The sequence below is a fragment of the Medicago sativa genome, chromosome 2 (genome assembly GCF_051527215.1).
Source record: "Medicago sativa cultivar Bolivia chromosome 2, Bolivia_mono, whole genome shotgun sequence".
Classification (NCBI taxonomy): Eukaryota; Viridiplantae; Streptophyta; class Magnoliopsida; order Fabales; family Fabaceae; genus Medicago; species Medicago sativa.
In genome coordinates, this window is record NC_140750.1 from 13,279,802 (window position 1) to 13,298,348 (window position 18,547).

Below are 18,547 nucleotides of genomic sequence, written 5' to 3' on the forward strand. Positions count from 1 at the left end.
TATAAAAATACTATATACAAAAAACTCAATATAAAATTTCCACTACCAAAATTATCCAAACAATGTATAACTCATACACGGGACCCAATTTGAACACTAATCTAATGTATACATATACATAAAAAACTTAAAGATTGCCAAAGTTATTGTGTTGTCCTAACCTAATACTTTGGTTTGCTTTAATAACTCAATTTTGAGGATTAATTTTGATATTTGCTAATAAGATGAACTAAGAGTTTATAAAAATGCTATATAAAAAAAAACTCCATATAAAATCTCCACTACCAAAATCATCTGAAGAGTGTATAATTGATACACGACACCGAATTTGAACACTAATCTAATGTATACATATACATAAGAAATGTAACGACTGTAAAAATTATTGTATTGTATTTGCCTAATATTTTGGTTTGCTTTGATAACTCGGTTTTGAAAATTATTTTGATATTTGTAAATAAATTAAATTAAGATTTTATAGAAATACTATATCAAAGTTTTTTTTTTTTTGAAAGGACTATATCAAAGTTTTTTTAAATGCTCCATACTACATTTCCACTACTAAAATTATCCGAATAAAGTATAATTGATACATGAGACTCAAAATTACTCACCTATTAAATTATAAATTTTTTTATAGCATTATTTACTATTATATTTGTTCTCGCTGACGTACAACGACACACATGTCGCCGCGCGGCGCAGCCGCGCTACCCGTGCTCAGCACGGGTATATCGACTAGTAGAACATGAAAATTAACGACTTATTTTCTTAGAATTTATCTGTAAAGTTTTCTTGTTCGTTAACTGTTCAAGCTAGTTTTTCAAAACAACTACTGGTATATATTTTATTTTACTTTCAAAAAAAAAAAAGTTGACGGTTGAAAGCTGAAACAAAAACACTACAAGAACACAAGATTATTCATGGATCTTTAGCATTAGTTTTTATTTTTATTTTTTTATAGGAAGGACATATTGTATAAGATTGAAGTTTAAAGGAAGAACATACTTTATAGGATTTCAATATAAATCACACACGAAATGGATAATTTGAGATCGATTATGAGCACTAAATATTTGTTAAAGAGTAATGATATTTTGACATCCATTTGATGACAACTTTGTTGACAACCTTGTTTTTCTCACTTCTTATTGGTCAAAAACAATGGAGAGAGAAAAAGGAAGAGAGAGGATAACAACATCATGTGAGTATGAGAGAGAAAGTTGTCCAAAAGTTGTAAAAAAGTGGTTGTCAAAATATCATTTCTCTTTATTAAATTATATGTTCTGCAGCAGACCAACACACTCACATAATTCATTGTTGGCATGTAAGATTAGATTAGAATAGAATATCAGTCGTTTCACACTCATTTGATATACACATTTATACATAATATACATGAGATGATTAGAAGGGAAATAAAAATGTGATGTTTTTTTCCCTATGAAATTCAATGTCAGCAATTCAGTTTTCTGCAAATGGAGGTAGTTTTCTACTGCTGAAGTAAATTTGCAGAAAGGCAAAGCCAACCCATTGTATATGCCAACACGCTAGCAAGCTAACTTGGATGATTATTAAAACAAAAATCGTGGACAACAAAGTTAGAATGTTTGAATTGAACTTATTTAGAAGGTTTGCAAAGTCTAAATGTAAATATAGTTGTGACAGAATATGTTGTAAAATTTCATAAATTTCCAAATACAAAAAAGTCATAAAATTTAATGAAAAACAAAAAAAAGTTGTTTGCATAAAAGCTTCTTCATTCATTTCAAGAATCAGACCTACAACGATAATGCTTAGAACATCCTCTATTATAAGGATTTGAAGGTGGAGGAATACACCCTGCAGATTTACTATAAGCTTCACTACCTGCACCACCATTACAAACTGGTTTATCTCTAAGAGCTCCTTCAGAAATGTATCTCCTTTGCTCCAAAAACCTTATGCTTATTTCAGACTCCATCAATTATTGTTCATCTTCTTGATTGCATTCAGCTATGGAACCATTGCATATGCTTGCATGATGATTACTACTCAATGATATTACAATGCTGCTTAAATTCATGAAGCTGAAGAGCATGAAGTAGAAGAAGGTAAGGAGTTTAATGGTAGATTTTGAGTCCATTCTTCTGATTTGTTTCTTGTCTTGTAGGTGTTGTGTATGTACCCCTATGATAAAAGCGTGAGTTTTTATTTTATTTTATTTTTTAAGCGAAAGGGTAGCAGATGGTGAACCAACTGCAAAACCCTAGATAGATATATAAAAAACAAGAACAAAAGGAGAGGGGGGACAAGGACCAAAACCCTCTTTTTCTTGCACACTATTTCAATCCATTTTTGTGCTATTGATTTTTTTTTTTTTTTTGTATTTTTCGTTTATGTTATTTTGGTTGTAATTATAAACTAATTCAATCCTTTAAAATTTATGTTTGTGCGACATTTGATTATATCTGCATTTTATGATACCTTTTGCTTTCAATTTTGCTATGGATCTATAATTTAAATCATTTGGTTATGGATATATTATAATGTATTTTCTTTAGTTTTTCTCATCCAAAAGAGGAACATTTTTTTTTTGTCTTAAATACATTTTTACTGCCCTCATTTAAGAAAAATATTTCTTGCACACCATTTCAATCGATTTTTGTGCTATTGATTTTGTTTATTTTTTTTGTATTTTTTGTTAATGTTGTTTTGGTTGTAATTATAAATTAATTCAATCCTTTAAAATTTAGGTTTGTGCGACATTTGATTATATCTATATTTTATCTCATGCAAAAGAGGGACGTATACTCTTTTTTTTTTTTTTTTGCCTAAATACATGTTTGCTTCCCTTATTTAAGAAAAATAATAGAGTTTTGGTCCCTCTATTTTGAAAATTGGTTTTTTTTATCTTCTTATTTTACCATTTTTTTTACAAAGTCTCCCTGTTTTACGTTTTTCTTTTTTTAAATTTTGGTCATTCGTCTAATCTTTTTGCCATTTTTTATGGTGTAACTTATTCATTTATGTATTATCCAAAAATAATAGTAAGTATGGATTCTTTCATTTGGCCGTTTTCAAATATTTTACTCAATGTTATGTTATTATTGATATATTAGTTAATTTCAAATATTTTTATTCTAAAAATTTAATCACTATTGCTTCACAAAGATTATTACTCACTATTACAATTTAGTTTTCTTATTTATATCAAAACAATTTTAAAACAATTACCCTCTTTCTCTAATTAAAAGCAAAAGTGGTCATCTAAGCAGTGTACCATGCATTGTTGATCGGCCCATTATATTAAGTAAAAAAAGATGCTATTATACAACATCATGTAAAGTTAAAATATATATATATATATATATATATATATATATATATAGATAAAAAGTATAATACATAGTGTTATACAAAAAATATAATACATAATATTATAAAAAAAATCGGGGGAATCGTGAGCTTTATTAGTACCCCATTTTTACTCTGTCCCTATTGATCCACACCTTTATATTGTTGAAAAGTAGTGTGCCATGCAATGTAGGTATCAAATAATGACAATAATATTGATTGATTGATTCATACAAACACGACTACTTTTCAATTTTATTTTCGTAATATGCATTGATGACGATAAATGGACACTAGAAACAAAACATGACAAAATAAAAATCTTTAATTTCCTCTCTAAAATAATCTTTAATTTCTTTAATTTGGTCAAGTGCACATTCAAATTTGTTCACTTTAAGTAAATAGAAATTGAGTCATAATTACTATAAATTAAAAAAGCTACAAATAAAAAAAAGAATGATCTATCTAATTAAATGCATTGATACACAATAACTAAAATGTCTTTTAGAAAAATCAATATAATTAATTCACCAAAAAATACTCTTTCATATATTATTCTTTTTGTTTCTAAATACATGTTGCAATTAATCATTTCACAGATGTCTTGCACAACTTTGAACATTATCATGTTTATTATCTGTAATAAAAAATTATAAAAAGTTGATCTTGAAAATATTCTTTAAGACAGATCGAACATATTTTTTTTTGACAAAAGATCGAAAATCTTATATACTAACATATATCTTTATTAGTAAGTATATTTGGTCAAAAGATTTTATGAATAATACAGACAAACTGCACACGACAAGTATTTAAGAACGAAGTGGGTACAAAACAAATTCACAAAAAAAAAAACTCTACAAATCAAGACAAGGAAAAAACCATGTAATTAATTTAAAAAGATTACAAGGTAACAGAACCTAAAGAAATCATTCTTTCTTCTTTACGCTACACTATATTTAGTAGTATTTATTCCTTTCTTAAGGAGGTTGTGCTGAATGATATGATGAAGAAAATGTTAGGTGTTAATGTCATTACAAGTAAAACCGCCAGTGACAAAATATTTGTTTCTAGGATGAATATGGTGTCAATTGATCTTAGTATAACTTTTAAATTATAGTGTATGCAATTTCGATTAACATTTTATCTTGCAATGATTATAATTAAGAGTCAAACCAATTTTTATGTAGGTATTTATCTTTCGAATCCCTTCTTTACACATGGTTAACTTTATTTTATTGTCTCTCGCCTTACATCTAAAAATGATAGAAATTTCTAAATTGGATGAAGAAAAAAAATTGCAATGAGACTATGAATGTATTTATTCTATCACTTTGTGTTTGCAAAATTTGTAAGCATTGATGATGAAATCGAGTTATTTCTTAATATTATATTATTCTATTGTTATTCTTTAAAATTTGTTGTGCCTCATTTTGTACTTTTGCTAAGGTAATAGTTTCATTTTGAATTATTTACAAGTTCAAACCAATTAACCTCTCATTATTGTATTTATAGCAGTAGCATTGACAATAAAATGGTTTCAATGCAAAGATATATATATATATATATAGATAGATAGATACACACACACACACATATGTGTATACACACACACACACACATACACACACACACACACACACACACACACACACACACACATATATATATGGCAGCATGTATTGCAAATAAATAAGGATATAACTTTCTTCCCTTTTAAATTTGAAATCTTAACCATTATTTTCTTTATTTGTATTTCCACATATTTAATCTATTACAGACCAAAATTTGTGGAATTTTTTTTGTTAGCATATATATGTAACTCATTTATCACCCAACAAACTATTCTTCTAACTTTTTTGGTACAAATTATTTTCCAAATTTATCAATCATAAAAATGTCTAATAAGCATACGCATGACACATTAACATCTCTCCCTTGAGTGTGGGACTCTCTGTATCTACAATTTGACGTGATACGTACCCAAATTAGGTTAGAGACACAACATGGTAAGAAAGATGAGTTGATGGTGGTTTCATATATGAATTATTTTGTTCCTCTCGACCTCTATGCTATTGTTTTTCTTTAAATTAGAAAAAGAAATAAAATGAAAAGTAACACGAGAAAAATGATAGAGAAAAGAATGTGTTGTTAGTAATTTTATGGGTTTGTTGAAAAAGTTGGATATTATTGCGTAATAATTCTACCAAAATATTAGAATTATTAAAAAAAAAAAATATCACGTCAATTTAAAATGTCTAACAAACGTGTGTTTTATCAACTCAACGTAATATATCTATATTTTTGCTAAGGTGGATGAGTTTTAAACAATAGAGGTCGAATAAAAAAATTATTGCAATGAGCAAAAAAAATTCCACGAAAATTAATGACATCCAAAATATAAACTTTAAACTAAAAAGATTAAAACAGATGGCATCCTAAAACTAAAAACAAATCATTATAATGTTGGAACTTTCAGTGGAGCCTACATATGGAGTTGTATCATCACATTAGACTAGGAAAAACCATAAAATGAGATTGGCACCACATCTTCAACCAATCTCTTTAGGCACATGTATATGAGTCATCTCACTTATTCAACATTTACTCTTCCATCAATTATAGAACTTTAACTCATATTTGATACATTAACATCTCTCCCTCTCTCCCCAAGTGTGCGACTCTCCACATCCATAATTATGTGACATATCCAAATAAGGTCAAACAGAGGTATAATATGGTCACAAAGATGGGTTGGTGATAATTTAATGGAGGGAGGTTTCTATTTCTTCCTTTGATGAGAAGATAGAAAGTAAATAAGAAATTATAGAATATAAAAAAATAAATTTGAGATTAAGAGAAATGATATTGGTACAAAAAAAAAACTGTGCGTTTTTTCCATGAGATTACAAGGAATTAAGCGAGTTGCTGGTAATTTTACGAGTTTGTTGAATGAGTTAGAGATTTTTGGGGAATTAATTTACCAAAAATACACTCAATTAAAAAACGCCACGACATTTAAAAATGTTTAATAAACACGTATTTTGTCAACTTAGTATAACACATCAAAACTTTTCTATGGTTATATCCCACCGAATACCAAAAGTGGAGGAAATTGAAATAATAGAGATTGAAAGATTGAATATAAAGTATTATAGGAAAGCAAATGATATCCAAAAACTTAAATTTAATATAAAAATCGAACAAATGACATCCAAAAACGAACAAGACAGTTCACGATATTGTCCATTTGTTCTAAGGGAGCATACAATAGGTTGTATCATCACATTAGACTAAAAGCAACTACACAAGTGAGAATGACACCACATCTTCACCCAAAACCTTAAGTCATTAGGTATTTTGTTCATCTCACTTATATGTTTCTCAACATCTACACTTTCATCAGATATAGTGACAATTGACACATTAACATATCTCACTAAGCGTAAAACTATCTACATTTGTGATATGGACACGTCATTTTAAAATGTCACTTCAACTCAGCATAACACATGCATTTTTCTATTGTCAGATCTCACCAAAGACTAAAAGTGAAGGTATTTAAAATAATATAGGTTGGATAAAAGAAATTGCATGAAAGCGAACGATACCCAACAACTTATATTTATATAAAAAAGTTAAGCAAATGACATCCAAAAAATAATAAAATAGTTCATCATAATGTTCGGAATTTTGAGGAAGCATACAGTTGGTTGAACCATCACATTTAACTACGAGAAACCCCACAAGTGAGATTGCCACTAAATCTTCACCCAAAACCTTAAGACATTAGGTATATCGGTCATCTCACTTATATATTGCTCAATATATACTCTTGCATTTAACGTAGAAATTTAACTCACACATGACACATCAACATCTCTCTCTTACGAGTGAAACTCTTTGTGTATGTGATCCGGTGAGATAGTCAAATAAAGTCTGAGGCACAACATGGTGAAAAATGTGGGTTGTGTATCTGTTCATTTTGTCATGAGAAAAGAGAAAGTAAATTAGAAAAAGAAATATAATAAAAAGGACTTTGAACATGAGAAAAATGACAACGGAAAAAAATTAAGGAGTGTGTTTTTTTTTTCCTTCTGATAGTATATAGAATATAGTGAGGTGTTGGTAAATTTATGGATTTGTTGAATGAGTTGGAGATTATTAAGTAATTATGCTACCAAAATCATAGACTCATTCAAAAAAATGTCACATCAATTTAAAATGTCTAATCAAGTGAATAGAGCACACCTACATTTTTTTCATTATTAGATCACACCGAAGACCAAAAGTGAAGGAATTTGAAATAATAGAAGTTGAATAAAAAAATTGCATGAAAAAAAAATGACATCCAAAATTTGAAACCTTAGATAAAAATTAAACAAATGACACGTAAAAACTAACAAAACAAATCATCATAATGTTAAGCTTCCACGGAAGCATACATAGAATTGTATTATTGCATTAGGTTAAAAGCAACAACACAAGTGAGATTGATATCACATCTTCATCCAAAATCCAAAGACATTAAGTATATGGATAATCTCAATTATATGTTGCTCAACATCTACGCGTGAATCCAATATGGAATTTTCACCAACACTTGACACATTAGAATCACTCCATTAAGTGTGAGACTCTCCGTGTCCATGATCTACCACTAAGGACCACTTTTGCTCCCCCACAATATTGAACCATAGGATACCACAGTTGGAGGAACAAACACTGGTGTGAATCGGCACATTGGAGAAAGGGAAACCGTACAAGTGAGAATGATACCACATCATTAATCAAAATTTTAAGACTCAAGTATATGAGATTTTTCACTTATTTGTTGGTCAACCTCAACTCTTTTATCCAATGTTGAGATTTATTAAATACTTGATACATCACAATATTCTCTCTCTCTCTCAAAATATAACGAAATTCTAGCCCGTGCTTGGCACGGGTGTCCATACTAGTTCAACGATCAAATCTTATTATTTTAAGCATAGAACATGAAAATTAACGACTTATTTTCTTAGAATTTATCTGTAAAGTTTTCTTGTTCGTTAATTGTTCAAGCTAGTTTTTCAAAACAACTACTGGTATATATTTTATTTTACTTTCAAAAAAAAAAAAGCTGACGGTTGAAAGCTGAAACAAAAACACTACAAGAACACAAGATTATTCATGGATCTTTAGCATTAGTTTTTATTTTTATTTTTTTATAGGAAGGACATATTGTATAAGATTGAAGATTAAAGGAAGAACATACTTTATAGGATTTCAATATAAATCACACACGAAATGGATAATTTGAGATCGATTATGAGCACTAAATATTTGTTAAATTATATGTTCTGCAGCAGACCAACACACTCACATAATTCATTGTTGGCATGTAAGATTAGATTAGAATAGAATATCAGTCGTTTCACACTCATTTGATATACACATTTATACATAATATACATGAGATGATTAGAAGGGAAATAAAAATGTGATGTTTTTTTCCCTATGAAATTCAATGTCAGCAATTCAGTTTTCTGCAAATGGAGGTAGTTTTCTACTGCTGAAGTAAATTTGCAGAAAGGCAAAGCCAACCCATTGTATATGCCAACACGCTAGCAAGCTAACTTGGATGATTATTAAAACAAAAATCGTGGACAACAAAGTTAGAATGTTTGAATTGAACTTATTTAGAAGGTTTGCAAAGTCTAAATGTAAATATAGTTGTGACAGAATATGTTGTAAAATTTCATAAATTTCCAAATACAAAAAAGTCATAAAATTTAATGAAAAACAAAAAAAAGTTGTTTGCATAAAAGCTTCTTCATTCATTTCAAGAATCAGACCTACAACGATAATACTTAGAACATCCTCTATTATAAGGATTTGAAGGTGGAGGAATACACCCTGCAGATTTACTATAAGCTTCACCACCTGCACCACCATTACAAACTGGTTTATCTCTAAGAGCTCCTTCAGAAATGTATCTCCTTTGCTCCAAAAACCTTATGCTTATTTCAGACTCCATCAATTATTGTTCATCTTCTTGATTGCATTCAGCTATGGAACCATTGCATATGCTTGCATGATGATTACTACTCAATGATATTACAATGCTGCTTAAATTCATGAAGCTGAAGAGCATGAAGTAGAAGAAGGTAAGGAGTTTAATGGTAGATTTTGAGTCCATTCTTCTGATTTGTTTCTTGTCTTGTAGGTGTTGTGTATGTACCCCTATGATAAAAGCGTGAGTTTTTATTTTATTTTATTTTTTAAGCGAAAGGGTAGCAGATGGTGAACCAACTGCAAAACCCTAGATAGATATATAAAAAACAAGAACAAAAGGAGAGGGGGGACAAGGACCAAAACCCTCTTCAGTGATAAAGCTAACCAAAAAAGAGAAGAAAAAGAAGAAAATAAAAAACAAAGAACCCAAAAGTAAAACAAAAGAAAACAAGAAAGTAAACGAACTCAAATAGATTCTTCAAGTTAATCAGGCAACCTAGCCCTAGACCGGGTGTTGAGAACATAAAAACCCTTATTCAAATTCTTTTTCGTGGCCTTTGAAACCACTTCAATGAAGGGCTCCTTTGTAGCAGCAGAACGGTTCCTCAGATAATTGATAGCAGCCGCTCTCTCTTCCTCATTAGTATAACCCCTTGAGGAGTGTTTATAGCATCTTTTCCCTTTCAAACATACCGACTCAAAATCTCCATGTCGTGAGCGACCCTGGGATTTAAATTATCATCAGTGACAATATCATTCGATTTTGTCACTGCATCACTCTATAAACCAACAAAACGCATATCAGGATAATGCTCCCTTTGTTGTTCACTCTTAACTGAATCAGATGAGTTGGATCCAAAGACCTCATGAATAGCCTTTTTAGAGAGCTCTTCAATAGAAACATTCAAATTCTTGTTACCTTGGGCACCCATGTCATCTGGATGTAAGGTATCAGTACTTACAACTTTTCCCCATCAACAATGGTTTTCACTTTAGTATTATCTAATAATACCAAAAGAGGATTTTTATCAACACATGTTTCAGTAACATTATCAACTAATTCCTTTGGCAAATCTTCCTTCTGAACGGGACTAGATTTATTACCCAAACGCTTATGCTTCTCATTAGTGTCTAATTTCTCTTGATCCACTTTAACAAGTATGCAAGACGAAAAACTATGACCAATGTTACAACAATGGGAACAAAAAAGAGGCAGATTTTCATAAACAACATGAACAAGAAACACTACTTTAAAAGAAACGTGAGTTTTAAAAGAAACGATAAATCAATAAATTAACTTGACAAGAAGAACGATATTGACATGAGATTCCATCATCACAAGAGACAAAAGCACGTGCTTTAAAAGAAGCGATAAATTGACTTGATGAGATGCACGTTAGCAACATATCCATTACCAATGAATTTTGGAGATGCTCATTCAAGGATGATTGTAAATCAATTGTAACAAAAAGAACTTAAAGATCAATTTAAAACAAAAATACTTAAATCACTAAGTTGATATAAAAAATGTATTGAGTTTGTTACCGTAAAAAACAAAAATGAAATGAATGTGAAATTTGACAAGATCATAACATGTGGTGGATAAATACGGTATATGTGCAGTGCACGGGTGAGGTGCAAAAACGCAGTACGGCAGCACACAACACAAGTGTGTCACTATTTATAACTTGGAAGGGTAGGTGGCTGTGCTCTCCACGTATCTAACCTCTTCATCCCCTCTCCCAACCCAACAACCACACTATATATATATTCAAACCATGATTGAATTAACAAATGCTCCAAATCATTCAAGAAAAATAAAATAACTTTAAAAAATATATTTTCTCAATCATAAAAAGATACTATCTTCTTTAAATTAAATTAGTCGACCAAACTCACAAATTAAACATTTTTTTACTCAAATGAATTTCAAACTTTCTCTATACACGTGCAAACTCATATTTATACTAATATAATTTGGTTAGACTATTGTTAAAAAAATAAAGAAATTCCCTTAAATGAATTAAATACAATACTACAATAAATGGAATGTTTGTTTAGTGTGACAAATAAATTAAAAAAGAGTTTCCATTTCCTAGTATTCCTCTAGCAAACTCTTTATATACACTTCAAAATTCACTGTCTTTTTCTCTCTACAAATCAATCATCCTTGACTTCACCATGGCTCTTCTTCAATCATTCATCCAAGTTCACCCAGATTCTCACTTCCCCATACAAAATCTCCCTTACGGAATCTTCAAGCCACAACCATCTTCTTCTCCTCCTCGTCCTGGCGTAGCCATCGGTGACTTCGTTCTTGACCTCTCTCAGATCTCTTCCGCTGGTCTTTTCAATGGCCCTCTTCTTAATAATTCCGATTGCTTCCTTCAGGTTCCTTCCTCTGTTTTTTGTTGCTTCAAAATCTTCACTTTAAGCTAATTTGAGCTTATTCAAGAGATTAATAATCAATTTGGGTTACTTCAAAGTCTTCTTTTTTATTATTTGTCTAAGATTTCGTGATTTTAGTTTCTACTTTTTAGTTTTCACACTCTTTTTCTTTTCACTAAAGAACCGGAATGAACCTTATTGTTAGGATGAAACACTCTACAATCATACCCGTTTTAGTGATTTGCATCATTGTAGTTTTTTTGTTTTTTAATCTTCTCTTTTCATGCATGTAACAAAATTTACAGTATGACTTTAGAAGTAATTGTAATAAATGTAAAAAGTTTCCAATGATCTAATAATACGAATTATATCGATATGAATTATGGCTCTGTTTGGATAACAACTTATTTGCAGCTTATAACATAAGCATTTATGTATAAGCTATTTCTATAGCACAAGATAAAAGCAATTTAAATAGCTTTCATATATACTATAAGCTGTTTTCATAAGCTATCTCACAGAACTTATGAAAATAAGCTGAAAACAGCTTATGAACAATGTCATAAGTTGTTTTAACACGCTCCCTCAAACAGTCTCACAGAACTTATGCCAATAGATAAGCTCAAATAAGTCAATCCAAATAGGCCCTATATCCATGATCTTATTATGACGTTGCCTTTATTGTCATTTTTAACAGCCTAATCTAAATAAATTTGTATCGCTCGGAAAGCCAGCTTGGAAGGAAGCTCGTGCCACTCTTCAAAAGCTCTTATCATGTACAATACAACTATAGTTTGTTTTATTTATTTCTTTAAATCTTTATAATGATCATGCCTTGTTCATGCATGTTCAATACTTCAATTTTGTATGAGCTGAAATGGCTGGTTTTTATGTCAATTGAATTATTATTATTATTGTTGTTGTTGTTGTTATTATTATTATTATTATTATTATTATTATTTATTTTATTTTATTTTTTTAAAATGCAGCATCTGAGCCAACTTTGAGAGACAATGCAGTTCTGAGGCAGAAATCACTTGTGCCTTTGGTATTACACATTGTAGTTAATATTTACAAATTGTTGTGTAACTTGTGTTGTGTTTGTCACTTTCCTAATAATTTTGATGTGTACATTTTCAGAGCCAAGTAGAAATGCTTCTTCCTGTTGTAGTTGGGGACTATACAGACTTCTTTTCGTCACTGCATCACACTAAAAATTGTGGACTCATTTTTCGCGGACCGCAGACTCCTGTTCTAGAGAATTGGTGTGTAGTTTTTTTAAAGGCTTTTCAAATAAACCAAGAGTAAATTTTTTCGTTTGTATTAAAAAATGAGTAAAACTTGTTTCGTAGGTATCATTTGCCTGTTGCTTATCATGGAAGAGCATCTTCTGTTGTTGTTTCCGGAACAGATGTTGTTCGACCAAGGTCAGACTTTTTTTTTACTAATTGAAATCTTTTCTAGTCATAAGTTCATGCGCTCAGGAGGATTTCTAAATTATCCGTATTCATGTGTTCTATATTGATGGAAATATAAATCTTTAGCTCCTTTTGCAGACATGTTTATTTAATTTATCTTTACACTATGTAACAATACTGTAACAATACTGTGCTACTTTGTGTGTTAGTTCAGAGGTCAAGCTCATCCTGGCGGAAACCCTTCGCCCTACTTCGGACCCACATTGAAGCTTGACTTTGAGTTAGAAATGGTTAGCTTTTTGTCTACATAGATTTTCTTATGCCACATTTCTCACTATTATGCACATGTAATTTTTTATTTCAAAATATGAAAATCAAGGTTATTTATTCTTTCATTTACTTCTTCGTTTTTAGTTGCTCCAAATTAGTTGCGGCAATTTATTGCTTTTCATTTGTTTTTTTTATGAATTAAAATCATAATTTGCTTACAGGCTACGATTGTTGGACCTGGAAATGAACTGGGAAAACCTGTGGATGTAAACAATGCGGATGATCATATCTTTGGACTTGTTCTATTGAACGATTGGAGTGGTAATTGTCCAATTCAATATCTATTTTTGATGTTCCTGCGCCCTATAATTGATGCTTCACTGAATTGTAATTTGCAGCTCGAGATATTCAGGCATGGGAATATGTTCCTCTTGGTCCTTTTCTTGGCAAAAATTTTGGTAAGATGCTTCAATTAATTACTTCAAATGTTGTGTCCCATTAAAAAAAATCCGAGCATTTTGACTCGTGCAGTATGCCTGACATAGATCGCAAGTACTGTTTGTTTTAGATGGATGGAAGTTATCACCTTAATTTTACCTGCTATTATAGTGTTAATCTTCCTTTATGTTGTGTGTCAAAAATTATATAGCCACAACGATATCACCGTGGATTGTAGCGTTGGATGCATTAGAACCTTTTGCTTGTGAAGCACCAAAACAGGTAACCGGTTTCTTACTTTTGAGATTGACATTTTAGAAACTTAATAATTACGCTGCTTGCGTATGGAGTTCATCATAAACACGCCAATCAATAAAATGCAGGATCCTCCTCCACTTCCTTACTTGGCTGAAAAAGTATCCAAAAACTATGATCTTTCACTAGAGGTATTTCAAAGAACCTTCATATGCATGTCGGTAGATAGTATTTCCTATTCCTTCTTTTGTATGTCAATGACAATGTTTCTTCACGGTCTTCGTGGACAACCAACTTTCCGATTGTATTCATAAAACTTTTTTTTTGATGCAAGGTTCACATTAAACCTGTCAATCACAAAGATTCAAGCATTGTGACGCGTAGTAACCTCAAGCACTTGTAAGGACTTTATCTTCAAGTAATATTGATTTAATCAGTCCCTCCCCCATACTTCTTAAATCAGTCATGTCCCCTTTGAAACTGTTATATGTAAATAATATGCATCCGCTTATTCTAGCCTTCTTGCTATGTAGATATTGGACATTGACTCAACAGCTTGCTCACCACACAATCAACGGTTGCAACTTGAGGCCAGGGGATGTCCTTGGAACCGGGACAATTAGTGGCCCCGTAAGATTCAATCTAGTTGTCTAACTTCCCAATACATGTTTGTCTTTAAGGAACTGTTACCTATCAATCTAGTTGACGAATTTCAGTTATATTATAAATAATGCTTGGTTTCATTGTAGGAGCCAGAGTCCCGTGGATGCTTACTAGAATTAACCTGGAATGGACAAAATTCGTTGTCGTTGAATGGCTTAGACAGGAAATTTCTTGAAGATGGAGATGAAGTCACCTTAACGGGATATTCCAAGGTAACAATCAATCAACGTCTTCAATGTCTTATTTTTTCAATTTGCTGTTATCTTTTCTAAAATCTTTCCTGAGAAATTTCAGTTCTTCAATTTTTTTTCTTCCATTATTATCAAGTTTTTACGCTTTACATGTTTGAATTAAATGGGTTCCAAAACTAAATCTAGAAACCAAAATGGAAACCTTATAACAGAATCACACGTGAGTATTTAATTACTAATTGCATTGGCATATTTCTCCATGTGCGACATATCATCTTCAACATTCCTTCATTTGCAAGTTTGGTTATGTATTGTTCTCACTTTTCACAACTATATATGCATTTCATTACACCAATACTGAATTTTCAACTTTGCTTTTTTTATTAATGTTATTTTAACATCAACTCCTTGAATAGTAGTATTTTCTAACAGTTTTTTTTTACAAAATATTTGTAAGATGAATGAACACAGAGCTAAGTTCTGCAGTATACTAGATAAATAGTTGTCTTCAAATCATTGGCGTGGTTTTGGTAAAAATTGTAGTAGCAATTATCAAAATTAAAATATCTACGAGCGTGTATTTCGATTTGTTAAGAATCAAGAGGAAGACACCGTCTTGATTTTATTGTATAAATCACATTGGTTTCTACCTATGATCTAAAATTGTTTTTGTATATAATTAATGACTTGAATGATGATCTAAATCTTGCTTTGCAGGGAGATGGTTACACTATTGGGTTTGGTACGTGCACGGGCAAGATTGTTCCACCAGCTCCCTGATGGAAGTATTTTCCACGCTCTTTTCCAATGGTATGGTATGGTGGAGGTTGTTGAAGCTGTATAATCTTTTTTAATTTTTTTTAAGGCGTTGAAGCTGTATAATCAGGAAGCCCTTCTCCTTTATACATCTGAATTAATAAGTGTTTTTTGCTGTAATTTACTCAATACTTGACTTCAGAAAGAGACTTGAATAAAACTGGCTTTTATCAGAGGATTTTCATGTACTTTTTATTTTACTTATAGCATGGATAAAAAATTGAGATGAAATAATACATTTGCCAAAGAATGGATTTTTTTTTTTTAAGAAGCCAAATTTGCCCACCAAAATTGGTACTGCAGTTAATCGAACTTGAGACTTAGAGAGGAGCATACTCCAAGGTCCCAAGCCAACATTACCATCAAAGAATGATTATAACAATACATTTGTTTACACCTGTACATGCTTACAAAGCTTCATTTGAACGTCAAAAAAAAAAAAGCTTCATTTGGCAAGGCTATATTATCATAAAAAAGGAACGCCAAAATCATGATACATCATAAAGAAAAATATGCTATTGGACTAAATAAAGAATGGGAGGCACCATCGTTCTTTGAATCTTTGCATTTTCCTTATCTATTAAGAAACTTAGCCTACGATTATTAAATTGCAGCACCACCTACCTAATATTACAGCTGCCACAGTTCTAAGCAATTACAGAGGATTTACCAGTCTCTGTAATCTATCAATGTTGTGAATGAAATAGAGCGTGAAAAGCAAATAAACTCTTCCTCTGATATCTCTCTCCTACATTTGTCTGCCGGGAAGTTTATCATCTTCTATGTTTTATTTTTCTCAGTAGCATTTGTACCATAGGCATTTGTTTTGCTTTCAACATGCATCTCATCATGTCTATGATTGTGTAACATCCAAAAATTTAACTTATATTTAAAAGTGTTTTAAAATAAATAATAGAATAATAATAATAATAATATAAGAATTGAAAAGTAAGAGGGGGGGGGGGGGGGGGGGATAGTATTTTTGTTGTTAAAAGAAAAAAAAATATAAAAGAATAAAATTATCTTTCTCCCCACGTTACTTTGTTTATAAAAAAAAAAAAAAAAATGGTTGTGGGGACCAAATTGGTGGTTATTTTAGTAACAAAACTTGTCTCTTTCAAAAGAATCAAGAATAAGTACAGATTGAATAGAGAAAGTATAATTCAGAAAAGAAAAGGAAGAGAGAGAGAGAGAAGACTAACCTGATTTGGTTTACAGAGAGGAGTTTTTGTGGTGTGTGTTGGTGATTAGCAAAAACCCTTATTTATTGGAAGATGAATGTGTACTCTTACTAGAAAACTTACGGTTCCTATCTTCTTCCTTTAATTATCCATTCCATTTTTTTTAATTTTTTTTTTATAAACAAAGTAACGTGGGGAGAAAGATAATTTTATTCTTTTATATTTTTTTTTCTTTTAACAACAAAAAAACTATCTCCACCCCCCCTTTTACTTTTCAATTCTTATATTATTATTATTATTCTATTATTTATTTTAAAACACTTTTAAATATAAGTTAAATTTTTGGATGTTACATTACTACCCCACTAAAAAAATTTCGTCCTCAAAATTCGTATACCTTCAAATAATTCTGGATATTGAAATCTCATCTTCTCTTCTAGTTCCCACGTGGTGTCTCCCATCGTTTGATCCTAGACTACTTTAACCAAAGGAATTTGTTTACCTCTAAGTTGTTTGATTCTTTTGTCATCAATTCGTACAGGTGATGACTCATATGACAGATTTTCTTTTAACGGTACTACATCAGGCTCAATTATATGAGATGGATCGGAAATATATTTCCTTAATTGTGAAACATGAAACACATCATGGATGTTTGAAAGAAAAGGGGGTAAAGCAATTTGATATGCCACTGGGCCAATACGACGAAGAATTTGATATGGTCCAATAAATTTAGGAGTGAGTTTTCTGGACTTAATAGCTCTACCTACCCCAGTCGTTGAAGCGACTCTCAAAAATACGTGATCACCTTCCTCAAATTCAAAGAAAAAAAAATATAAAAGAATAAAATTATCTTTCTCCCCACGTTACTTTGTTTATAAAAAAAAAAAAAAATGGTTGTGGGGACCAAATTGGTGGTTATTTTAGTAACAAAACTTGTCTCTTTCAAAAGAATCAAGAATAAGTACAGATTGAATAGAGAAAGTATAATTCAGAAAAGAAAAGGAAGAGAGAGAGAGAGAAGACTAACCTGATTTGGTTTACAGAGAGGAGTTTTTGTGGTGTGTGTTGGTGATTAGCAAAAACCCTTATTTATTGGAAGATGAATGTGTACTCTTACTAGAAAACTTACGGTTCCTATCTTCTTCCTTTAATTATCCATTCCATTTTTTTTAATTTTTTTTTTATAAACAAAGTAACGTGGGGAGAAAGATAATTTTATTCTTTTATATTTTTTTTTCTTTTAACAACAAAAAAACTATCTCCACCCCCCCTTTTACTTTTCAATTCTTATATTATTATTATTATTCTATTATTTATTTTAAAACACTTTTAAATATAAGTTAAATTTTTGGATGTTACATTACTACCCCACTAAAAAAATTTCGTCCTCAAAATTCGTATACCTTCAAATAATTCTGGATATTGAAATCTCATCTTCTCTTCTAGTTCGCACGTGGTGTCTCCCATCGTTTGATCCTAGACTACTTTAACCAAAGGAATTTGTTTACCTCTAAGTTGTTTGATTCTTTTGTCATCAATTCGTACAGGTGATGACTCATATGACAGATTTTCTTTTAACGGTACTACATCA

The 18,547-nt window shown here is 30.7% G+C and overlaps 1 protein-coding gene and 2 pseudogenes across 2 annotated transcripts; 1 reads left to right on the forward strand and 2 right to left on the reverse strand.

Annotated features, from left to right (window-relative positions):
- Positions 1–1,766: 1,766 nt before the first annotated feature.
- On the reverse strand, positions 1,767–2,142 carry LOC146944714 (protein RALF-like 32 pseudogene; annotated as a pseudogene).
- Positions 2,143–9,131: 6,989 nt separating this feature from the next.
- On the reverse strand, positions 9,132–10,850 carry LOC146944715 (protein RALF-like 32 pseudogene; annotated as a pseudogene). Its single transcript, XR_015026050.1, has one exon. The product of XR_015026050.1 is annotated as a protein RALF-like 32 pseudogene (transcript).
- A 621-nt stretch (positions 10,851–11,471) lies between these two features.
- LOC146944716 (fumarylacetoacetase) lies at positions 11,472–15,945 on the forward strand. The gene is made up of 14 exons (XM_085743074.1): positions 11,472–11,724; positions 12,419–12,497; positions 12,711–12,769; positions 12,862–12,986; positions 13,074–13,148; positions 13,354–13,429; positions 13,631–13,730; positions 13,808–13,867; positions 14,059–14,129; positions 14,231–14,293; positions 14,437–14,501; positions 14,636–14,732; positions 14,852–14,977; positions 15,674–15,945. The coding sequence occupies exons 1-14, from the start codon at positions 11,515–11,517 to the stop codon at positions 15,734–15,736; spliced, it is 1,269 nt and encodes a 422-aa protein (XP_085599200.1). The 5' UTR covers positions 11,472–11,514; the 3' UTR covers positions 15,737–15,945.
- The last annotated feature ends 2,602 nt before the right edge of the window (positions 15,946–18,547 follow it).